Source organism: Electrophorus electricus, chromosome 19 (genome assembly GCF_013358815.1).
Source record: "Electrophorus electricus isolate fEleEle1 chromosome 19, fEleEle1.pri, whole genome shotgun sequence".
In the NCBI taxonomy this organism is placed as follows: Eukaryota; Metazoa; Chordata; class Actinopteri; order Gymnotiformes; family Gymnotidae; genus Electrophorus; species Electrophorus electricus.
Window position 1 is genome coordinate 13,802,218 of NC_049553.1, and position 25,813 is coordinate 13,828,030.

A 25,813-nucleotide genomic window follows, 5' to 3' on the forward strand; every position below is an offset into this window, starting at 1 on the left:
CACTTGATGTTCCAAGTATACCTGCTGTGCATGCTGGAACGCTCGCTGAAATTAAGGCTCCAGCCTCAAGGCCAAGGAAAGCACCTGTCAATGCTCCTGTTCCCATCCCCACTAACCTTGTTAACAGGTTGGTATGAACATTCTTCTTTGCTTGTTCTCTCACAATGCTATCTGATTCCTCTTTACCTTCCTCACATAAAGCCTTACACTCTGCATGTATAACTTTATGTACTAGCTGTAGCATCTCATTGGTGTAACACTCTCCTCTATTCTCCCTCACCATCTCCTCTATGGTGTTCAGTAGCTTCTCCACCTGAACCCTGTTGCTCCTGTACTCATCCTGTTGCCCATTCCAGTATTTATTATCAGTGACATGAACACGACCTCCACATTTATTCACAAGCTGCTGTAACTCTGTACTCTGCTTCACAAAGTCTTCAATCATCTGGCCCTCAGTGAGTTGATCACCAAAGGTAAAGAGCACCACTGCATATCTTAGTGCATCCTCTCCAAATGACTCTGTTATTTTTTTCACAGTTTCAATCTCATGCTTTGTGTATCTTCCAACTTTGAGCACAATCACAAATGCATGTGGGCCTGGTGCACACTCAGTAACACATCGTAATATTTCAGAGTTTAGTTCCTCTGAAGTGAGACTAGTGTCAAAAAGCCCAGGTGTGTCAATGACTGTTATTAACTTCTCATTCATGGATTTTGTCTTTAAGTTGCATTCGTGAGTTTGCGAGTTGGGTGAACAATCAGTACCAAATACTTTTTCACCCAGTATCAGATTTCCAGTGCTGCTTTTACCATCACCTGTTTTCCCAAGAAGCACAATCCTCCATTCATCCATCGCTCCTACTGAGAGGCAAAAGAGCATTGATGAATAACCAATGTTATGATAGCATGAGTTACAATGCAATGAATTTGAGGTGAGCTCAGACCATTCAGGATAAGTTATTATCACCTGTTCATTTGAGTTATCAAGTTTAAATGGTATTTCACAATATAATATAAACTTTACCTCTCTGCCTTTATTCAGGAACAGACAGTTTCAGTATCACATGTGAGTCAGACTCCTCTATCCTCTATGCACCTAAACAAAAAGACAAATCAAGATCCTGTTCAAGCAGTTTCTTGCAGATCTTTCTCTTTAACATTTCTGACACAATGGAAACCACACACAATTTACATTTTGTTTGTTAAAACAATTTTAAATGAAAAATAATTTTGCAGCACCAACTGCCCTGCTCAGCAAACATACAAACATGCATGATTGACTATTGATAGAGTAATTCATCCCTGCTATCCAGAGGGCAGTGCCAGTTTTGTTATCATAGACTCTGGGACATGGATGGGTTTGGCATCATTGGGCCTTGAAACACTAACACAAATTATCTTAAAACAAGGGCACGTGTGTAGATAATGAAGGACTTAATAAGATATTGTATTTCCAAAGATAAAAAACAAGACTTAATTTTTGAGAACAGGAACTTTTGATTTCCTTGAACATCATTGTTTAATATGTAGATAATTTTATTGATAAAATTATCACTACCACAATCACATAATGATTGTACAAGATTAATTTAAAACATGAACAAGCAGTAAGTCTCATTCAGTGTGTCAGGGTTGGCCCCTCCTATCATCCCTGTCTCCATGGTTTCCCTGTCTCATGTTATTCTCTCATTTTCTCCATTCCCTGTTTTGGTTTTCACCTTCTCATTTGTATCACCTGTTCATTGTTAGTCCTCATTACCTTGTGTATTTACAGCTTGGGATTCTATTCCTGTGTTCTCTGTAGTTGGATGTTCTAAGCCCTGCCATGTTTGCTCTGACTGTGTGTCTCTGCCTGTTCATGTGGTTTGTGTTATTGTTCTAGCTGTGTTCCATGTTGTACATTTCTATCTAGCCGGTTTAGTTGTTTTCCTGTTATTGTGTGTCCGCCTCGTGATCACTCCACATTACAAAACCTTTATCAAGTTTATTATTGTAAATATTTTCCAGAATAAAACTTTAAAAGTAGAACTAGCAGGCCTTACTCTCAAATACATTACGCAATGTTGTCAAAGCATTTATCTTTTTTTTTTCATGTGTCCCAGTAGTTTGTTACCTTGAGATTGCAACAAACATTGTAACTTGCCAAACAGTATAGGAAATAAGCTAATTATTATATTCCCTACAAACCAAAAACATTTAGCATCACTTTCATTTGAACAACACTATGATGGTACACTTACAGATGTGAATAGACACAAAAGGACAAATACTTTAACTCTGAGAAATTAAACCAAACGCCAAAAATAAAACAAAAGGTCTTTTGTACCTTTAGTTTTGAAGACAAGTCTGTATAGTTACAAGAGAGAGGAATAAGATTTAGGACTCACCGGCAGGTTGGCCAGATCTTTAAAAAACACACTTTAATGAGTGTTTGTAGGCTCTGTACACCTAAAAGGTAAAAATCAAAGCTTAAGCCATTTATTGCAGCCACTTCTTCCATTCACAATTGAGACCAGGCGGCGTCTGACAGTGGGTAATGGTGAACTTAACTCCCCAGGGCCTTCCAGTAGCCTCAGAAATCAATTCATTTTGGTTTCTGATTTTTATATGCTCTATCAGTAAAGAGATCAATTATACCAATCTTCTATGATAAGTTCTGTATATTGGCATGCTGTTTGCTTTAATTCCACAGAATAAAGCCAATCATCAAGAAAAGGCAGTTTGTTCTAAAAATACCATGCGGTCTGAATGGAGACAACATTTGCTGTAGAGTTAAATATATGGATGTTTTCTAATTCTAGTGGTGAGATGAAAATACAGCTTACTTGCAGGTCTGTCAAACACTGTTTTCATTACAAAAAAAATTAAACATTTGCACAGTTTGTCAATCTTTTTATAATGTATGCATCCACTGAAAGGATCAGTAGTTGTTTTATAAATGTAGGGACTGTGCCCTAGACTACAGAAAACAGTGTAATTAGACCCCAAATTGGAAAGCAAAACAGGTTAACAAAAGTGAAGCATTCCAAAGCGCATTCTGCCACTGTTTATGCAATGGCTGCACACTGAAAATAAATAATTGTTTATAAGATTTTGGTACCTTTTAATGTCTGCAGTCACTTCAGTCAGTTACTTTAGTGTTGGCATGCACCTCAATATCCCAAGTGAGACAGAATCCTGTCACCTCTACGAAAAACGACAAATCATTATCCACTTCAAACCAGTTGATGCTGGTCCTGACATTTTTGACAGGGCAAAACCAAACCTAAATAATGTTTGTCAGACATTTTCAAATGATTGGTCCACCTTTATAATGAGGAGATTTCTTATTGTAAAACAAATTTATTATCAATATTATACAACAACAACAATACTAATAATAATCACCATCATCTCGAGAGGTGTACACCAAAGAAAACCACTGAGCAAAATCAAAGCTGGTAAAAATATATGTTCAACTACAGTGAATAGGCAGCAGAGCCAAAGCTTCCTCAGCGAACCAATCAGCAGCTACTTTACCTAATATGTAGTACTGGGTATTTTGAACATAGCCAGAAGCATCGTGATAAACTAAACGCAGAGGAAACTCATAATCAGGGGAATGGGAATGGGCAGGATGGTTCTGGAGACAAATTGTAATAAAAAGTAATGCATTTAATATAGAATCCACATCAATGACAAATCCAGTGTATGGCTAATCAAGCAAACAAGTATGAATGTGAAATTTTTAATTCCCTTGAACAAAAAACAAAAAGGTACAGACATCAATTAATCAAAATAATATTAATAATAAAATGCAGTCAGCAGCCAAAAATCTAAATTAAATCAGCATAAACTGAACAGTGAACATTCTCTTTACTATAGAACCTACATCTATGGGACATTTCTGTTGATTTCATACAATGAACAGGCTGCAGTCTGTATAAAAATGACAGATTTGACAGTTCATTATGATAAATGGATAAAGTAAATGTAATATTGTTCAAAATCAACCAATAAAGTCGAAAAGTGTACATACAAACCATATATGTGTAAACTGCTTCAGTATGTTCATTCTTTACACACATTCATGTGCTCTCTTGTCTTTGAAATTTCACTAATCAAATAAGATCTACTGTTTAAATTTATACTGATCATTGTGGTGATCTTATACTTAAGATAAGAGTTCTTTAATTTTATCTATTACTTCTATTGCACCTTCAACTGTTTCTTTATATGCCATTTTCATTGCCTCATCCACAGTCTCTGCCCCATCTGCTCCTTGATTACCACTAATCACTCCTGCTATTGCCCCAGCTGCACTTGATGTTCCAAGTATACCTGCTGTGCATGCTGGAACGCTCGCTGAAATTAAGACTCCAGCCCCAAGGCCAAGGAAAGCACCTGTCAATGCTCCTGTTCCCGTCCCCACTAACTTTGCTAACAGGTTGCTATGAACTCTCGGCTTTGCTTGTTCTCTCACTATTTTAATATCTGGAACCTCTTTACCTTCCTCACATGAAGCCTTACACTCTGCATCTATAACTTTATCTACTAGCTGTAGCATCTCATTGGTGTAACACTCTCCTCTATTCTCCCTCACCATCTCCTCTATGGTGTTCAGTAGCTTCTCCACCTGAACCCTGTTGCTCCTGTACTCATCCTGTTGCTCATTCCAGTATTTATTATCAATGACATGAACACGACCTCCACATTTATTCACAAGGTCCTGTAACTCTCTACTCTGCTTCACAAAGTCTTCAATCATCTGGCCCTCAGGGAGTTGATCACCAAAGGTGAAGAGCACCACTGCATATTTTAGGGCATCCTCTCCAAATGATTCAGTTATTTTTTTCACAGTTTCGATCTCGTGCTTTGTGTATCTTCCAACTTTGAGCACAATCACAAATGCATGTGGGCCTGGTGCACACTCAGTAACACATCGTAATATTTCAGAGTTTAATTCCTCTGAAGTGAGACTAGTGTCAAAAAACCCAGGTGTGTCAATGACTGTTATTAACTTCTCATTAATGGGTTTTGTATTTAAGTAGCATTTTTGAGTTTGTGAGTTGGGTGAACATTTAGAACCAAATACTTGTTCACCCAGGATCAGATTTCCAGCACTGCTTTTACCATCACCTGTTTTCCCAAGAAGCACAATCCTCCGTTCATCCATCGCTCCTACTGAGAGACAAAAGAGCATTGCTGAATAACCAATGTTATGACAGCATGATTTACCATGCAATGAATTTGAGGTGAGTTCAGACCATTCAGGATAAGTTATTGTCACCTGTTCATTTGAGTTATTAAGTTTAAATGGTATTTCACAATATAATATAAACTTTACCTCTCTGCCTTTATTCTGCGGCAGGCAGGTTCAGTATCACATGTGAGTCAGAATCCTGTAGCCTCTATGCACCTAAACAAAAAGACAAATCAAGATCCTGTTCAAGCAGTTTCTTGCAGATCTTTCTCTTTAACATTTCTGACACAATGGAAACCACACACAATTTACATTTTGTTTGTTTATTTGTTAAAACAATTTTAAATGAAAAATACTTTTGCAGCACCAACTGCCCTGGTCAGCAAGCATACAAACATGCATGACTGACTATTGATAGAGTAATTCATCCCTGCTATCCAGAGGGCAGTGCCAGTTTTGTTATCATAGACTCTGGGACATGGATGGGTTTTGCATCATTGGGCCTTGAAACACTAACACAAATTATCTTAAAACAAGACTTAATTTTTGAGAACAGGAACTTTTGATTTCCTGTATCACTATCACAATCACATAATGATTGTACAAGATTAATTTAAAACATGAACAAGCAGTAAGTCTCATTCAGTGTGTTAGGGTTGGCCCCTCCTATCATCCCTGTCTCCATGGTTTCCCTGTCTCATGTTATTGTCTCATTTTCTCCATTCCTTGTTTTGGTTTTCACCTTCTCATTTGTATCACCTGTTCATTGTTAGTCCTCATTACCTTGTGTATTTATAGCTTGTGATTCTATTCCTGTGTTCTGTGAAGTTGGATGTTCTAAGCCCTGCGTTGTTTGCTCTGACTGTGTGTCTCTGCCTGTTCGTGTAGTTTTTGTTCCTTATTGTAGCCTGTGTTTTTGTTCTAGTTGAGTTCCATGTTGTACATTTCTATCTAGCCAGTTTAGTTGTTTTCCTGTTATTGTGTGTTACTTTCTGTTTGTCTTATGTTTCCTGGATCCATCTATGTTGGTAAATTGACCCTGGACTGTGCCAAAGACTCAGATTATGGATTTGGCGTTAAAAAATCTCACTCTTTTCAGTTTGTGTCCGCCTCGTGATCGCTCCACATTACAAAACCTTTATCAAGTTTATTATTGTCATTATTTTTCAGAATAAATCTTTAAAACTAGAACTAGCAGGCCTTACTCTCAACTACATTATGCAATGTTGTCAAAGCATTTATCATATTTTTTTTTAATGTGTAATTGTATCTTGCTAAACAGTATAGGAAATAAGCTAATTATTATATTCCCTACAAACTGAAAATGTTCAGCAACACTTTAATTTGAACAGCACTATGATGGTACACTTACAGATTTGAATAGACACAAAAGGACAAATGATCCTTTAACTCTGAGAAAATAAACCAAAGGTGAAAAATAGAACAAAAGAAAGTTTACATGTCTTTTGTACCTTTAATTTTGAAGACAAGTGTATGTAGTTACAAGAGAGAGGAATAAGATTTAGGACTCACCGGCAGGTTGGCCAGATCTTTACAAAACACACTTGAATGAGTGTTTGTAGGCTCTGTACACCTAAAAGGTAAAAATCAAAACTTAAGCCATTTATTGCAGCCACTTCTTCCATTAACAATTGAGACCAGGCGGCGTCTGACAGTGGGTAATGGTGAACTTAACTCCCCAGGGCCTTCCAGTAGCCTCAGAAATCAATCCATTTTGGTTTCTGATTTTTATATGCTCTATCAGTAAAGAGATCAATTATACCAATCTTCTATGATAAGTTCTGTATATTGGCATGCTGTTTCCTTTAATTCCACAGAATAAAGCCAATCATCAAGAAAACACAGTTTGTTCGAAAAATACCATGCGGTCTGAATAGAGACAACATTTGCTGTATAGTTAAGTATATGGATGTTTTCTAATTCTAGTGGTGAGATGAAAATACAGCTTACTTGTGGGTCTTTCAAACACTGTTTTCATTACCAAAAAAATTAAACATTTATAAAAGCGCATTCTGCCACTGTTTATGCAATGGCTGCACACTGAAAGCAAATAACATATGCTTATAAGATTTTGGTACCTTTAATGTCTGCAGTCACTTCAGTCAGTTACTTCTGTGTTGGCAGGCACCTCAATATCTGAGACAGAAACCTGTCACCTCTATATATCTACGACAAACCACAAATCAATATCCAGTTCAAACCAGTTGTTGCCGGTCCTCATTTTCACAGTTGTGACAGGTCAAAACCACACCTAAGTCCCGTTAACTACTCTTCCCCCATTAAAAAGGAAAATATGCTTTGCTGATGTACTCGGGGAAATAGTTGTGATTGTTTCAGTCCATGACAATGTCAACCAACCAGTTCCTGGTCACTGCTAAAATTTATTATTAATTTGGTTTCAGTTGCAGACATTTTCAAATGATTTGGTCCGCCTTTATAATGAGGAGATTTATTATTGTAAAACAAACACACAAACTACATTTTGATATGTATATCCCTCCTATTCAACCCATACACTCCTGCATAAAAAAAATAGAACAAACCTAAAATGTTATAATATTAAGCTTTTAATGGTCTCATCAACAAATAATTGGGCATTTTCGAACACCATACATGTAGAACATTGAATTTTATATTAAAATTTTAGGTGTTTCATGATATTATATTTGTTTACAAAAATGTGCATTAATAGGCATTTATCATAAATTATCAACATGAAGGAGGCTTTGCCTAATTTATGTTTTGTGTTTCATTTCATGAAGTCATAGAGGCATAAAGTGAGCCATGTTCTTGGTAACGGTGATGCATAATGCACACATGGAGTTTTGGTTTCTGATCCAGAGATTGCTAATTTTCTGTCAATAATTAAATCACTAAGTGATTGTACTCAGTAGAGTCAACACTACTGTCATACCATGCCACCACAGTAATATGCGCACATCCCTCTGTGACCATATCTATGCTCACAAGGTCCTGTGTTTCCAGGATCTTATGTTCCCTAGTTCAATACTTTGTGAACACATTAACCTTCCTAGGAACATAGGACCCTGGGAACATGTTTTTAGTTATATGCTGATAAAACAAGTATTCTCTTCACTTGAAATGTGTGTTTTGAATAACTTGGATGGATTTGTGGACACTTGATAAGGCCTTTTGGAAACCCATAGCAAAGTGTTTTATTAAACATGCACACTTTTTCTTTTACTAAACAAAATAATTTGCTAAATTATAAAAAATAAATAAATACTTTTAGCTTTCATTTCTGATGATCCAGTTATATAATTTAATCAGAGTCTATATAGCTTGCATGATAACATTTGAATAAAAAATCACAATCATAAGCAAAGCAAAATCATTGGAAATTGGCTGGTTTGGGCCTGTGCTTAATCCAGTGAACATAATTTACTATGGTAGAGTAAACCCAAGAAAAAAAACACACTGTAAAAACTTTCTTTGTGTTAATTTGATTTAAATCACCAGTGTTGTTCAGATTTTTTTTAAAATGTCTGTTTTACGTGGTCAGCTTACAATTTGAGGTACCCAAAATTTTATCTTCTATTTCCCATCACCACAGAAGAGAAATACATCTTGTAATTGAAATTCCGTTAACATGCTCTCTCTGTGGTTTTGCTAAGAAATGAAATTTTTCAGAAGTGTGTGACTTCTTTAAACACAGGATGTAAAACCATAGACACTGGTTATTGTCATTGTACTAAACATCAAACTATGCACTACATTATATACATCCTTCTTTTCTATATTTCATCAGTGTACCTATTTACTGAATGCCACACTGGTATTCATTCACATTTCAAAATATAACAATAAAAAAATAATTTTAAAAAATCTCCAAACATATTTGATCCATCTATCATATACAGGGATAATCATATGCATAAATTATCTTAAATAGTAAACAGGGGCCATCATACATTAAGTCTTATTGCGCACAATGGTATTTTGTTTCTAAAATATAACAATTTTGTTTAAAATGTATGGATGCCAAGTTATGCCCAGTTATGCTCCGTATTGTACTATGTTCTTCAAAATGCATTGTCGGTACTGTATATAAATGCACTTTTATGTATTTTTTGTATAACAATAGTATTGTTTCACAAAAATTCCAATTAGTGTGAGTGAAATAGACAAAAAGTAAATCCTCCATTTTCCTGGCTACTCAAGCACTTCCAGGTTTTCCTGCTGTCGTCTGTTTCCATGGTCCATATATATATATATATATATGTCGCTTCTCGTTCTGTTACACTTATTCTCTGCGCTCCAGGCTAAGTTACGCTTTAATTTTTTCGTGCTCGCTAGTTTTATTCTGTTCTCATTCCTCGTCAGGTGTTCTCCCATCTGTTGTACTTTCTCTCTGTCTACGTTGCTTTCCCTGTTTGTATTTGCCAGTCTTGTTCAATTCTCGTTCCTCGTCAGGTGTTCTACCGTCTCTTCGCTTCTGTTAGGTTTGTCTTCCCGTGTTCATATATGAAAGGATGTTGTCTGGTTTTCCTTTTGGTTCTGTTACCTGTGCTTTTGTCGTGGTTATTGTTTGTCTATCTTAAGTAGCCTGGTTCAGTCTATTCCCCTTCCTAATCAGTTTCCTTCCCCGCTTGTCCTAGTTTTACAATTCATCGTTGTCCTTCCATTAGTAATACCTTACTGTTTATATTTTTTGTTGCCTAGTTATCTTCACCCTGTTAGTTTGTTAGTCTTCTGTTTGTTCCTTCGTTCTATTCTGTATTATGTATTTCCCTGGTTAGTCTGCTTCTGTTATTAAATGTATTCATTTATTCTATCTTGTCTGTCTTTTATTCTCATTATGGCTTCCCTGGTCATTGATTCAGCTCGCTCTCACGTCCAAGGCGTTGTTACTTCCGGTGTGTGTTCGCTCTCAACCTGCCCCTCGTTATATCTGCCTTGTGCTGTGGGAATGCTTAAGATAAGAAAAATTTGATCTGGTCACTATATAGTAGTGACGTTTGGGTCTTAGTACCTAGTGGATCATTGTTAAAGGAAAACTTCAAAGTGAATTTTTTATTCACTTGAACAAAGACCATAAAAGTTACAGACAGATCAAATATCAAATAATCTAAATGTTATTAGTATTAAAATGCAGTCAGCAACCATTAATCAAAATTAAATTGGCATAGACTGAAAAATGTACATTCTCTTTAATAAAGTACCTACAGTATATCTATGTGAGATTCCTGTTGAGTTACATACAGTGAACAGGCTGCAGTCTGTATAAAAAACGACAGATTGGTACCTTTTAATGTCTGCAGTCACTTCAGTCAGTTACTTTAGTGTTGGCATGCACCTCAATATCCCAAGTGAGACAGAATCCTGTCACCTCTACGACAAACGACAAATCATTATCCACTTCAAACCAGTTGATGCTGGTCCTGGCATTTTTGACAGGGCAAAACCAAACCTAAATAATGTTTGTCAGACATTTTCAAATGATTGGTCCACCTTTATAATGAGGAGATTTCTTATTGTAAAACAAATTTATTATCAATATTATACAACAACAACAATACTAATAATAATCACCATCATCTCGAGAGGTGTACACCAAAGAAAACCACTGAGCAAAATCAAAGCTGGTAAAAATATATGTTCAACTACAGTGAATAGGCAGCAGAGCCAAAGCTTCCTCAGCGAACCAATCAGCAGCTACTTTACCTAATATGTAGTACTGGGTATTTTGAACATAGCCAGAAGCATCGTGATAAACTAAACGCAGAGGAAACTCATAATCAGGGAAATGGGAATGGGCAGGATGGTTCTGGAGACAAATTGTAATAAAAAGTAATGCATTTAATATATAACCCACATCAATGACAAATCCAGTGTATGGCTAATCAAGCAAACAAGTATGAATGTGAAATTTTTAATTCCCTTGAACAAAAAACAAAAAGGTACAGACATCAATTAATCAAAATAATATTAATAATAAAATGCAGTCAGCAGCCAAAAATCTAAATTAAATCAGCATAAACTGAACAGTGAACATTCTCTTTACTATAGAACCTACATCTATGGGACATTTCTGTTGATTTCATACAATGAACAGGCTGCAGTCTGTATAAAAATGACAGATTTGACAGTTCATTATGATAAATGGATAAAGTAAATGTAATATTGTTCAAAATCAACCAATAAAGTCGAAAAGTGTACATACAAACCATATATGTGTAAACTGCTTCAGTATGTTCATTCTTTACACACATTCATGTGCTCTCTTGTCTTTGAAATTTCACTAATCAAATAAGATCTACTGTTTAAATTTATACTGATCATTGTGGTGATCTTATACTTAAGATAAGAGTTCTTTAATTTTATCTATTACTTCTATTGCACCTTCAACTGTTTCTTTATATGCCATTTTCATTGCCTCATCCACAGTCTCTGCCCCATCTGCTCCTTGATTACCACTAATCACTCCTGCTATTGCCCCAGCTGCACTTGATGTTCCAAGTATACCTGCTGTGCATGCTGGAACGCTCGCTGAAATTAAGACTCCAGCCCCAAGGCCAAGGAAAGCACCTGTCAATGCTCCTGTTCCCGTCCCCACTAACTTTGCTAACAGGTTGCTATGAACTCTCGGCTTTGCTTGTTCTCTCACTATTTTAATATCTGGAACCTCTTTACCTTCCTCACATGAAGCCTTACACTCTGCATCTATAACTTTATCTACTAGCTGTAGCATCTCATTGGTGTAACACTCTCCTCTATTCTCCCTCACCATCTCCTCTATGGTGTTCAGTAGCTTCTCCACCTGAACCCTGTTGCTCCTGTACTCATCCTGTTGCTCATTCCAGTATTTATTATCAATGACATGAACACGACCTCCACATTTATTCACAAGGTCCTGTAACTCTCTACTCTGCTTCACAAAGTCTTCAATCATCTGGCCCTCAGGGAGTTGATCACCAAAGGTGAAGAGCACCACTGCATATTTTAGGGCATCCTCTCCAAATGATTCAGTTATTTTTTTCACAGTTTCGATCTCGTGCTTTGTGTATCTTCCAACTTTGAGCACAATCACAAATGCATGTGGGCCTGGTGCACACTCAGTAACACATCGTAATATTTCAGAGTTTAATTCCTCTGAAGTGAGACTAGTGTCAAAAAACCCAGGTGTGTCAATGACTGTTATTAACTTCTCATTAATGGGTTTTGTATTTAAGTAGCATTTTTGAGTTTGTGAGTTGGGTGAACATTTAGAACCAAATACTTGTTCACCCAGGATCAGATTTCCAGCACTGCTTTTACCATCACCTGTTTTCCCAAGAAGCACAATCCTCCGTTCATCCATCGCTCCTACTGAGAGACAAAAGAGCATTGCTGAATAACCAATGTTATGACAGCATGAGTTACCATGCAATGAATTTGAGGTGAGTTCAGACCATTCAGGATAAGTTATTGTCACCTGTTCATTTGAGTTATTAAGTTTAAATGGTATTTCACAATATAATATAAACTTTACCTCTCTGCCTTTATTCTGCGGCAGGCAGGTTCAGTATCACATGTGAGTCAGAATCCTGTAGCCTCTATGCACCTAAACAAAAAGACAAATCAAGATCCTGTTCAAGCAGTTTCTTGCAGATCTTTCTCTTTAACATTTCTGACACAATGGAAACCACACACAATTTACATTTTGTTTGTTTATTTGTTAAAACAATTTTAAATGAAAAATACTTTTGCAGCACCAACTGCCCTGGTCAGCAAGCATACAAACATGCATGACTGACTATTGATAGAGTAATTCATCCCTGCTATCCAGAGGGCAGTGCCAGTTTTGTTATCATAGACTCTGGGACATGGATGGGTTTTGCATCATTGGGCCTTGAAACACTAACACAAATTATCTTAAAACAAGACTTAATTTTTGAGAACAGGAACTTTTGATTTCCTGTATCACTATCACAATCACATAATGATTGTACAAGATTAATTTAAAACATGAACAAGCAGTAAGTCTCATTCAGTGTGTTAGGGTTGGCCCCTCCTATCATCCCTGTCTCCATGGTTTCCCTGTCTCATGTTATTGTCTCATTTTCTCCATTCCTTGTTTTGGTTTTCACCTTCTCATTTGTATCACCTGTTCATTGTTAGTCCTCATTACCTTGTGTATTTATAGCTTGTGATTCTATTCCTGTGTTCTGTGAAGTTGGATGTTCTAAGCCCTGCGTTGTTTGCTCTGACTGTGTGTCTCTGCCTGTTCGTGTAGTTTTTGTTCCTTATTGTAGCCTGTGTTTTTGTTCTAGTTGAGTTCCATGTTGTACATTTCTATCTAGCCAGTTTAGTTGTTTTCCTGTTATTGTGTGTTACTTTCTGTTTGTCTTATGTTTCCTGGATCCATCTATGTTGGTAAATTGACCCTGGACTGTGCCAAAGACTCAGATTATGGATTTGGCGTTAAAAAATCTCACTCTTTTCAGTTTGTGTCCGCCTCGTGATCGCTCCACATTACAAAACCTTTATCAAGTTTATTATTGTCATTATTTTTCAGAATAAATCTTTAAAACTAGAACTAGCAGGCCTTACTCTCAACTACATTATGCAATGTTGTCAAAGCATTTATCATATTTTTTTTTAATGTGTAATTGTATCTTGCTAAACAGTATAGGAAATAAGCTAATTATTATATTCCCTACAAACTGAAAATGTTCAGCAACACTTTAATTTGAACAGCACTATGATGGTACACTTACAGATTTGAATAGACACAAAAGGACAAATGATCCTTTAACTCTGAGAAAATAAACCAAAGGTGAAAAATAGAACAAAAGAAAGTTTACATGTCTTTTGTACCTTTAATTTTGAAGACAAGTGTATGTAGTTACAAGAGAGAGGAATAAGATTTAGGACTCACCGGCAGGTTGGCCAGATCTTTACAAAACACACTTGAATGAGTGTTTGTAGGCTCTGTACACCTAAAAGGTAAAAATCAAAGCTTAAGCCATTTATTGCAGCCACTTCTTCCATTAACAATTGAGACCAGGCGGCGTCTGACAGTGGGTAATGGTGAACTTAACTCCCCAGGGCCTTCCAGTAGCCTCAGAAATCAATTCATTTTGGTTTCTGATTTTTATATGCTCTATCAGTAAAGAGATCAATTATACCAATCTTCTATGATAAGTTCTGTATATTGGCATGCTGTTTGCTTTAATTCCACAGAATAAAGCCAATCATCAAGAAAACGCAGTTTGTTCTAAAAATACCATGCGATCTGAATAGAGACAATATTTGCTGTAGAGTTAAGCATATGGTTGTTTTCTAATTCTAGTGGTGAGATGAAAATACAGCTTACTTGCGGGTCTGTCAAACACTGTTTTCATTACCATAAAATTTAAACATGTATAAAAGCACATTCTAGCACTGTTTATGCAATGGCTGCACACTGAAAGCAAATAAATTTTTTTTATAAGATTTGGCTACCTTTTAATGTCTGCAGTCACTTCAGTCAGTTACTTCTGTGTTGGCAGGCACCTCAATATCTGAGACAGAAACCTGTCACCTCTATATATCTACGACAAACCACAAATCAATATCCAGTTCAAACCAGTTGTTGCCGGTCCTCATTTTCACAGTTGTGACAGGTCAAAACCACACCTAAGTCCCGTTAACTACTCTTCCCCCATTAAAAAGGAAAATATGCTTTGCTGATGTACTCGGGGAAATAGTTGTGATTGTTTCAGTCCATGACAATGTCAACCAACCAGTTCCTGGTCACTGCTAAAATTTATTATTAATTTGGTTTCAGTTGCAGACATTTTCAAATGATTTGGTCCGCCTTTATAATGAGGAGATTTATTATTGTAAAACAAACACACAAACTACATTTTGATATGTATATCCCTCCTATTCAACCCATACACTCCTGCATAAAAAAAATAGAACAAACCTAAAATGTTATAATATTAAGCTTTTAATGGTCTCATCAACAAATAATTGGGCATTTTCGAACACCATACATGTAGAACATTGAATTTTATATTAAAATTTTAGGTGTTTCATGATATTATATTTGTTTACAAAAATGTGCATTAATAGGCATTTATCATAAATTATCAACATGAAGGAGGCTTTGCCTAATTTATGTTTTGTGTTTCATTTCATGAAGTCATAGAGGCATAAAGTGAGCCATGTTCTTGGTAACGGTGATGCATAATGCACACATGGAGTTTTGGTTTCTGATCCAGAGATTGCTAATTTTCTGTCAATAATTAAATCACTAAGTGATTGTACTCAGTAGAGTCAACACTACTGTCATACCATGCCACCACAGTAATATGCGCACATCCCTCTGTGACCATATCTATGCTCACAAGGTCCTGTGTTTCCAGGATCTTATGTTCCCTAGTTCAATACTTTGTGAACACATTAACCTTCCTAGGAACATAGGACCCTGGGAACATGTTTTTAGTTATATGCTGATAAAACAAGTATTCTCTTCACTTGAAATGTGTGTTTTGAATAACTTGGATGGATTTGTGGACACTTGATAAGGCCTTTTGGAAACCCATAGCAAAGTGTTTTATTAAACATGCACACTTTTTCTTTTACTAAACAAAATAATTTGCTAAATTATAAAAAATAAATAAATACTTTTAGCTTTCATTTCTGATGATCCAGTTATATAATTTAATCAGAGTCTATATAGCTTGCATGATAACATTTGAATAAAAAATCACAATCATAAGCAAAGCAAAATCATTGGAAATTGGCTGGTTTGGGCCTGTGCTTAATCCAGTGAACATAATTTACTATGGTAGAGTAAACCCAAGAAAAAAAACACACTGTAAAAACTTTCTTTGTGTTAATTTGATTTAAATCACCAGTGTTGTTCAGATTTTTTTTAAAATGTCTGTTTTACGTGGTCAGCTTACAATTTGAGGTACCCAAAATTTTATCTTCTATTTCCCATCACCACAGAAGAGAAATACATCTTGTAATTGAAATTCCGTTAACATGCTCTCTCTGTGGTTTTGCTAAGAAATGAAATTTTTCAGAAGTGTGTGACTTCTTTAAACACAGGATGTAAAACCATAGACACTGGTTATTGTCATTGTACTAAACATCAAACTATGCACTACATTATATACATCCTTCTTTTCTATATTTCATCAGTGTACCTATTTACTGAATGCCACACTGGTATTCATTCACATTTCAAAATATAACAATAAAAAAATAATTTTAAAAAATCTCCAAACATATTTGATCCATCTATCATATACAGGGATAATCATATGCATAAATTATCTTAAATAGTAAACAGGGGCCATCATACATTAAGTCTTATTGCGCACAATGGTATTTTGTTTCTAAAATATAACAATTTTGTTTAAAATGTATGGATGCCAAGTTATGCCCAGTTATGCTCCATATTGTACTATGTTCTTCAAAATGCATTGTCGGTACTGTATATAAATGCACTTTTATGTATTTTTTGTATAACAATAGTATTGTTTCACAAAAATTCCAATTAGTGTGAGTGAAATAGACAAAAAGTAAATCCTCCATTTTCCTGGCTACTCAAGCACTTCCAGGTTTTCCTGCTGTCGTCTGTTTCCATGGTCCATATATATATATATATATATATGTCGCTTCTCGTTCTGTTACACTTATTCTCTGCGCTCCAGGCTAAGTTACGCTTTAATTTTTTCGTGCTCGCTAGTTTTATTCTGTTCTCATTCCTCGTCAGGTGTTCTCCCATCTGTTGTACTTTCTCTCTGTCTACGTTGCTTTCCCTGTTTGTATTTGCCAGTCTTGTTCAATTCTCGTTCCTCGTCAGGTGTTCTACCGTCTCTTCGCTTCTGTTAGGTTTGTCTTCCCGTGTTCATATATGAAAGGATGTTGTCTGGTTTTCCTTTTGGTTCTGTTACCTGTGCTTTTGTCGTGGTTATTGTTTGTCTATCTTAAGTAGCCTGGTTCAGTCTATTCCCCTTCCTAATCAGTTTCCTTCCCCGCTTGTCCTAGTTTTACAATTCATCGTTGTCCTTCCATTAGTAATACCTTACTGTTTATATTTTTTGTTGCCTAGTTATCTTCACCCTGTTAGTTTGTTAGTCTTCTGTTTGTTCCTTCGTTCTATTCTGTATTATGTATTTCCCTGGTTAGTCTGCTTCTGTTATTAAATGTATTCATTTATTCTATCTTGTCTGTCTTTTATTCTCATTATGGCTTCCCTGGTCATTGATTCAGCTCGCTCTCACGTCCAAGGCGTTGTTACTTCCGGTGTGTGTTCGCTCTCAACCTGCCCCTCGTTATATCTGCCTTGTGCTGTGGGAATGCTTAAGATAAGAAAAATTTGATCTGGTCACTATATAGTAGTGACGTTTGGGTCTTAGTACCTAGTGGATCATTGTTAAAGGAAAACTTCAAAGTGAATTTTTTATTCACTTGAACAAAGACCATAAAAGTTACAGACAGATCAAATATCAAATAATCTAAATGTTATTAGTATTAAAATGCAGTCAGCAACCATTAATCAAAATTAAATTGGCATAGACTGAAAAATGTACATTCTCTTTAATAAAGTACCTACAGTATATCTATGTGAGATTCCTGTTGAGTTACATACAGTGAACAGGCTGCAGTCTGTATAAAAAACGACAGATTGGTACCTTTTAATGTCTGCAGTCACTTCAGTCAGTTACTTTAGTGTTGGCATGCACCTCAATATCCCAAGTGAGACAGAATCCTGTCACCTCTACGACAAACGACAAATCATTATCCACTTCAAACCAGTTGATGCTGGTCCTGGCATTTTTGACAGGGCAAAACCAAACCTAAATAATGTTTGTCAGACATTTTCAAATGATTGGTCCACCTTTATAATGAGGAGATTTCTTATTGTAAAACAAATTTATTATCAATATTATACAACAACAACAATACTAATAATAATCACCATCATCTCGAGAGGTGTACACCAAAGAAAACCACTGAGCAAAATCAAAGCTGGTAAAAATATATGTTCAACTACAGTGAATAGGCAGCAGAGCCAAAGCTTCCTCAGCGAACCAATCAGCAGCTACTTTACCTAATATGTAGTACTGGGTATTTTGAACATAGCCAGAAGCATCGTGATAAACTAAACGCAGAGGAAACTCATAATCAGGGAAATGGGAATGGGCAGGATGGTTCTGGAGACAAATTGTAATAAAAAGTAATGCATTTAATATATAACCCACATCAATGACAAATCCAGTGTATGGCTAATCAAGCAAACAAGTATGAATGTGAAATTTTTAATTCCCTTGAACAAAAAACAAAAAGGTACAGACATCAATTAATCAAAATAATATTAATAATAAAATGCAGTCAGCAGCCAAAAATCTAAATTAAATCAGCATAAACTGAACAGTGAACATTCTCTTTACTATAGAACCTACATCTATGGGACATTTCTGTTGATTTCATACAATGAACAGGCTGCAGTCTGTATAAAAATGACAGATTTGACAGTTCATTATGATAAATGGATAAAGTAAATGTAATATTGTTCAAAATCAACCAATAAAGTCGAAAAGTGTACATACAAACCATATATGTGTAAACTGCTTCAGTATGTTCATTCTTTACACACATTCATGTGCTCTCTTGTCTTTGAAATTTCACTAATCAAATAAGATCTACTGTTTAAATTTATACTGATCATTGTGGTGATCTTATACTTAAGATAAGAGTTCTTTAATTTTATCTATTACTTCTATTGCACCTTCAACTGTTTCTTTATATGCCATTTTCATTGCCTCATCCACAGTCTCTGCCCCATCTGCTCCTTGATTACCACTAATCACTCCTGCTATTGCCCCAGCTGCACTTGATGTTCCAAGTATACCTGCTGTGCATGCTGGAACGCTCGCTGAAATTAAGACTCCAGCCCCAAGGCCAAGGAAAGCACCTGTCAATGCTCCTGTTCCCGTCCCCACTAACTTTGCTAACAGGTTGCTATGAACTCTCGGCTTTGCTTGTTCTCTCACTATTTTAATATCTGGAACCTCTTTACCTTCCTCACATGAAGCCTTACACTCTGCATCTATAACTTTATCTACTAGCTGTAGCATCTCATTGGTGTAACACTCTCCTCTATTCTCCCTCACCATCTCCTCTATGGTGTTCAGTAGCTTCTCCACCTGAACCCTGTTGCTCCTGTACTCATCCTGTTGCTCATTCCAGTATTTATTATCAATGACATGAACACGACCTCCACATTTATTCACAAGCTGCTGTAACACTCTACTCTCCTTCACAAAGTCTTCAATAGTCTGGCCCTCAATGAGTTGATCACCAAAGGTGAAGAGCACCATTGCATATCTTACTGCATCCTCTCCAAATGATTCAGTTATTTTTTTCACAGTTTCGATCTCGTGCTTTGTGTATCTTCCAACTTTGAGCACAATCACAAATGCATGTAGGCCTGGTGCACACTCAGTAACACATCGTAATATTTCAGAGTTTAGTTCCTCTGAAGTGAGACTAGTGTCAAAAAGCCCAGGTGTGTCAATGACTGTTATTAACTTCTCAGTAATGGATTTTGTTTTAAAGGAACATTTTTGAGTTTGTGAGTTGGGTGAACATCCAGTAGGAAACACTTTTTCACCCAGTATCACATTTCCAACGCTGCTTTTACCATCACCTGTTTTCCCAAGAAGCACAATCCTCCGTTCATCCATCGCTCCTACTGAGAGGCAAAAGAGCATTGATGAATAACCAATGTTATGACAGCATGAGTTACCATGCAATGAATTTGAGGTGAGCTCAGACCATTCAGGTCAAGTTATTGTCACCTGTGCATTTGAGTTATCAAGTTTAAATGGTATTTCACAATATAATATAAAATGTACCTCTGCCTTTATTCAGGAGCAGGCAGGTTCAGTATCAGGTGTGAGTCAGACTCCTCTATCCTCTATGCACCTAAACAAAAAGACAAATCAAGATCCTGTTCAAGCAGTTTCTTGCAGATCTTTCTCTCATTCACATTTCTGACACAATGGAAACCACACGCAATTTACATTTTGTTTGTTTGTTTGTTAAAATAATTTTAAATGAAAAATACTTTTGCAGCACCAACTGCCCTGGTCAGCAAGCATACAGACATCCATGACTGACTATTGATAGAGTAATTCATCCCTGCTATCCAGAGGGCAGTGCCAGTTTTGTTACCATAGACTCTGGGACATGGATGGGTTTGGCATTATTGGGCCTCGAAACATTAAGACAAATGATCTTAAAACAATTTCACGTGTGTACATAATAAAGGACTTAATAAGATATTGTATTTCCAAAGATAAAAAACAAGATTTAATTTTTGAGAACAGGAACTTTTGACTTCCTTGAACGTCATTGTTTAATATGTAGATAATGTTATTGATAAAATTATCACTACCACAATCAAATAATGATTGTACAAGATTAATTTATGTTTTGAATTAAATTTAAATCTTTATGCCTTGTGTTAGTCCTTGTTAGTTTGCTGGTCTTTGGGATTCCATTCCTGTGTTCTCTGTAGTTGGATGTTCTAAGCCCTGCCATGTTTGCTCTGACTGTGTGTCTCTGCCTGTTCATGTGGTTTGTGTTATTGTTCTAGCTGTGTTCCATGTTGTACATTTCTATCTAGCCGGTTTAGTTGTTTTCCTGTTATCGTGTGTTACTTTCTGTTTGTCTTATGTTTCCTGGATCCCTCTATGTTGGTAAATTGACCCTAGACTGTGCCAAAGACTCAGATTATGGATTTGGCCTTAAAAAATCTCACTCTTTTCAGTTTGTGTCCGCCTCGTGATCGCTCCACATTACAAAACCTTTATCAAGTTTATTATTGTCATTATTTTTCAGAATAAATCTTTAAAACTAGAACTAGCAGGCCTTACTCTCAACTACATTATGCAATGTTGTCAAAGCATTTATCATATTTTTTATGTGTAATTGTATCTTGCCAAACAGTATAGGAAATAAGCTAATTATTATATTCCCTACAAACCAAAAACGTTTAGCATCATTTTCATTTGAACAACACTATGATGGTACACTTAGATGTGAATAGACACAAAAGGACAAATGATACTTTAACTCTGAGAAATTAAACCAAACGTCAAAAATAGATCAAAAGGTCTTTTGTACCTTTTAGTTTTGAAGTCAGGTCTGTATAGTTACAAGAGAGAGGAATAAGGTTTAGGACTCACCGGCAGGTTGGCCAGATCTTTACAAAACACACTTGAATGAGTGTTTGTAGGCTCTGTACACCTAAAAGGTAAAAATCAAAGCTTAAGCCATTTATTGCAGCCACTTCTTCCATTAACAATTGAGACCAGGCGGCGTCTGACAGTGGGTAATGGTGAACTTAACTCCCCAGGGCCTTCCAGTAGCCTCAGAAATCAATTCATTTTGGTTTCTGATTTTTATATGCTCTATCAGTAAAGAGATCAATTATACCAATCTTCTATGATAAGTTCTGTATATTGGCATGCTGTTTGCTTTAATTCCACAGAATAAAGCCAATCATCAAGAAAACGCAGTTTGTTCTAAAAATACCATGCGATCTGAATAGAGACAATATTTGCTGTAGAGTTAAGCATATGGTTGTTTTCTAATTCTAGTGGTGAGATGAAAATACAGCTTACTTGCGGGTCTGTCAAACACTGTTTTCATTACCATAAAATTTAAACATGTATAAAAGCACATTCTAGCACTGTTTATGCAATGGCTGCACACTGAAAGCAAATAAATTTTTTTTATAAGATTTGGCTACCTTTTAATGTCTGCAGTCACTTCAGTCAGTTACTTCTGTGTTGGCAGGCACCTCAATATCTGAGACAGAAACCTGTCACCTCTATATATCTACGACAAACCACAAATCAATATCCAGTTCAAACCAGTTGTTGCCGGTCCTCATTTTCACAGTTGTGACAGGTCAAAACCACACCTAAGTCCTGTTAACTACTCTTCCCCCATTAAAATGGAAAATATGCTTAACTGATTATTCATTTGGTTTCAGTTGCAGACATTTTCAAATGATTTGGTCCACTTTTATAATGAGGAGATTTATTATTGTAAAACAAACACACAAACTACATTTTGATATGTATATCCCTCCTATTCAACCCATACACTCCTGCATAAAAAAAATAGAACAAACCCAAAATGTTATAATATTAAGCTTTTAATGGTCTCATCAACAAATAATTGGGCATTTTCAAACACGATACATGTAGAACATTGAATTTTATATTAAAATTTTAGGTCTTTCATGATGTTATATTTGTTTACAATAAAATGTTTCACCTGTGGTTCTGTAACCTTAGCAGTAAAAAGTGCCAGCCCTCAGCTCTGTTCAATAGAACTGCATTTTTACCATGCGCTAGCAGAAGTCCTGCAAAAAAGTACAGAAATGTCTTGGCCTTTGAGCACACAGAAAAAAAGGCTAAAAACCTCAAAGAGGATAATTTGTTACACCAATTAACTTTTAAAGAATTAAACATGATGCAAAATGTGCATTAAAAGGGCATTTATCATAAATGATCAACATGTAGGAGGCTTTGCTTTATTTATGTTTTGTGTTTCAATTCATGAAGTGATAGAGGCATAAAGTGAGCCATGTATTTGGAAATTGTAATGCATAGTGCACACATGGAGTTTAAAATGTATTCTTTTGGTTTGTGATCCAGAGATTATTGACAGAAAACTACAACAACAACAACAATAATAATAATCACCAACATTATCATCTTGAAAGGTGTACACCAAAGAAATCCATGCTGCAAAATCAAAGCTGGTAAAAATATATGTACAGCTACAGAGAAGAGGCAGCAGAGCCAAAGCTTCCTCAGCAAACCAATCAACAGCTACTTTACCTAATATGGAGTGAAATTCTGTTAAAATACTGTTTTGTCTTAATGCGGTTGTGCTAAGAAATGACATTTTAAAAAAGTGTGTGACTTCCTTAAACACAGGATGTGAAACCATACACACTGGCAGAAGTGCTTATTCTCACTGTACTAAACATCAAACTATGCATTACATTAGGTATCCTTCTTTTCTATATTTCATCACTGTATCAGTATACTTATTTACTGTATGTCACATTGGTATTCATTCACATTTCAAAATTTGACAATAAAAATACAAAAAAAACCCAAACCCTCCAAACATATTATAGCCCTCTATCATATACAGGGATAATTATGTGCATAAATGAGCTGAAATACTCAAATAGTAACCAGTGGCTATCATACAGTAAGTCTCATTGTGCACAATAGTTGTATTTTGTTTCTAAAATATAACAATTTTGTGCCAACTCCCATCACCATAGAAGAGAAACACATCTTGTACTTTAGTGCTAGACAATGTATAAAAGAACTGAGAAGGTTTGCAAAAGGAGAGCGAAAGGACATGTCAGTTTTGGCTGTTTAAAATCCATGGATGCTAAGTTATGCCCAGTTATGCTGTGTATTGTACTCCATTCTTCAAAGTGCATTGTCGATCCTGTATATATATGCACTTGTTTTGGTCTTTTATGTATACAAATAGTGTTACTTCACAAAAATTCCAATTAGTGTGAGTGAAATAGACAAAGAGTAAACCCTCCGTTTTCCTGGCTACTCAAGCACTTCCGGGTTTTCCTGCTGTCGTCTGTTTCCATGGTTCCCTGTCTCCTCCCCTTTAGCCCCAGTTGTTCCTCATTTGTCATTCATTAGTGTTTTTATTTAAATCTTGTTCCCTTGTCTTGTGGTTGTGGGTCAGTATATCTATAGCTTAGCACACACACACACACACACACACACACAACTCTCTCTATATATCCCCTAACAAAATCCTTCAAATGTTGATCAGTGAAGAATACATTACTTCTGAAAAAATCAAGTGTTCATCACTTCTCGTTGTTACACTTACTCTCTGCGCTCTACGCTTTGATTTTTTCGTGCTCGCTAGTTTTATTCTGTTCTGATTTCTTGTCAGGTGTTCTTCCATCTGTTGTACTTTCTCTCTGTCTACGTTGCTTTCCCTGCTCGTATTCAGCAGTCTTATTCAAGCCTCATTTCTCGTCAGGTGTTCTACCGTCTCTTCGCTTCTGTTAGGTTTGTCTTCCCGTGTTCATATATGAAAGGATGTTGTCTGGTTTTCCTTTTGGTTCTGTTACCTGTGCTTTTGTCGTGGTTATTGTTTGTCTATCTTAAGTAGCCTGGTTCAGTCTATTCCCCTTCCTAATCAGTTTCCTTCCCCGCTTGTCCTAGTTTTACAATTCATCGTTGTCCTTCCATTAGTAATACCTTACTGTTTATATTTTTTGTTGCCTAGTTATCTTCACCCTGTTAGTTTGTTAGTCTTCTGTTTGTTCCTTCGTTCTATTCTGTATTATGTATTTCCCTGGTTAGTCTGCTTCTGTTATTAAATGTATTCATTTATTCTATCTTGTCTGTCTTTTATTCTCATTATGGCTTCCCTGGTCATTGATTCAGCTCGCTCTCACGTCCAAGGCGTTGTTACTTCCGGTGTGTGTTCGCTCTCAACCTGCCCCTCGTTATATCTGCCTTGTGCTGTGGGAATGCTTAAGATAAGAAAAATTTGATCTGGTCACTATATAGTAGTGACGTTTGGGTCTTAGTACTTAGTGGATCATTGTTAAAGGAAAACTTCACTGTGATTTTTTTATTCACTAGAATAAAAACCAAAAAAGTTACACACAGATCAAATATCAATTAATCAAAATGTTATTAGTATTCAAATGCAGTCAGCAACCATTAATCAAAATTAAATTAGCATAGACTGAAAAATGAACATTCTCTTTAATAAAGTAGCTACAGTATATCTATATGAGATTTATGTTGATTTACATACAGTGAACAAGGTGCAGTCTGTATAAAAGATGACAGATTTTTGTTTTTGTTCATTATGATGAATGAATAAAGTAAATGTAATAATATTCAAAATACAACAGTAAAGTGGAAAAGTGTACATACGAGCCACATAAGTGTAAAGTGCTTCAGTATGTTCATTCTTTACACACATTCATATACTCTCTCAAATCAAATTAGGTATTCTGTTTGAATGCATGTAGATCATTTTGTAACATAAACTTTTTTATGAAATTTCCTTCAGCTAAGAGTTCTTTAATTTTCTTCATTACATCTAAATCACCTTCAACTGTTTCTTTATATGACAGTTACATGATTTTTGGGAGCAGAAACTTTTAACTTCCTTGAATTTAATATATAGATAACAGTGTTAATAAAATTATCGCTATCACAATCAGACCATGATTGTATAAGATTTATTTAGATCATGATGAAGCAGGAAATCTCATACAATCTTTATAAAATTTAACAACTGATATGTATTATTGCAATTCTTATCCAGAATAAAACTTTAAAACTAGGACTAGCAGGGCTTACTCTCAGGAACTCTCTTAATTATCTTTTACTACATTATGCAATGGTGTCAAAGCAGTTATCGTATTATATTTATTGTTTGCTACATTGAAACTGCAACAGAAGTAGTATGTTACCAAACAGAATGTCTAGGAACTAAGTTAATTATTATATTCCCTAGAAACCAAAAATGTTTAGCATGAATTTAATTTGAACAACAGTATGATGG

At 35.8% G+C, this 25,813-nt stretch overlaps 3 protein-coding genes and 1 long non-coding RNA gene across 6 annotated transcripts; all 4 read right to left on the reverse strand.

Moving 5' to 3' along the window:
• Positions 1-3,554: 3,554 nt before the first annotated feature.
• On the reverse strand, positions 3,555-7,440 carry LOC118243040 (GTPase IMAP family member 4-like). 3 transcript variants are annotated; one of them, XM_035536604.1, is made up of 3 exons: positions 7,282-7,440; positions 6,716-6,776; positions 3,555-5,160 (listed from the first exon to the last, which is right to left on the reverse strand). In XM_035536604.1, the coding sequence occupies exon 3, from the start codon at positions 5,153-5,155 to the stop codon at positions 4,154-4,156; it is 1,002 nt and encodes a 333-aa protein (XP_035392497.1). In that variant the 5' UTR covers positions 5,156-5,160; positions 6,716-6,776; positions 7,282-7,440; the 3' UTR covers positions 3,555-4,153. The 3 variants fall into 3 exon arrangements, 2 of the variants coding, with proteins under 2 accessions (XP_035392497.1, XP_035392496.1); XM_035536603.1 differs by having other exon boundaries at positions 3,555-5,163; XR_004777153.1 differs by lacking the exon at positions 3,555-5,160 and adding an exon at positions 5,374-5,398.
• A 3,478-nt stretch (positions 7,441-10,918) lies between these two features.
• LOC118243039 (GTPase IMAP family member 4-like) lies at positions 10,919-12,567 on the reverse strand. Its single transcript, XM_035536601.1, has one exon. The coding sequence runs from the start codon at positions 12,549-12,551 to the stop codon at positions 11,523-11,525; it is 1,029 nt and encodes a 342-aa protein (XP_035392494.1). The 5' UTR covers positions 12,552-12,567; the 3' UTR covers positions 10,919-11,522.
• A 189-nt stretch (positions 12,568-12,756) lies between these two features.
• LOC118243047 lies at positions 12,757-14,810 on the reverse strand. Its single transcript, XR_004777162.1, has 3 exons — positions 14,651-14,810; positions 14,085-14,145; positions 12,757-12,767 (listed from the first exon to the last, which is right to left on the reverse strand). It is a non-coding gene; the product is annotated as an uncharacterized LOC118243047 (long non-coding RNA).
• Positions 14,811-18,894: 4,084 nt separating this feature from the next.
• LOC113569203 (GTPase IMAP family member 4-like) lies at positions 18,895-21,526 on the reverse strand. Its single transcript, XM_035520007.1, has 3 exons — positions 21,403-21,526; positions 20,068-20,137; positions 18,895-19,904 (listed from the first exon to the last, which is right to left on the reverse strand). The coding sequence occupies exon 3, from the start codon at positions 19,894-19,896 to the stop codon at positions 18,895-18,897; it is 1,002 nt and encodes a 333-aa protein (XP_035375900.1). The 5' UTR covers positions 19,897-19,904; positions 20,068-20,137; positions 21,403-21,526.
• Positions 21,527-25,813: the final 4,287 nt, after the last annotated feature.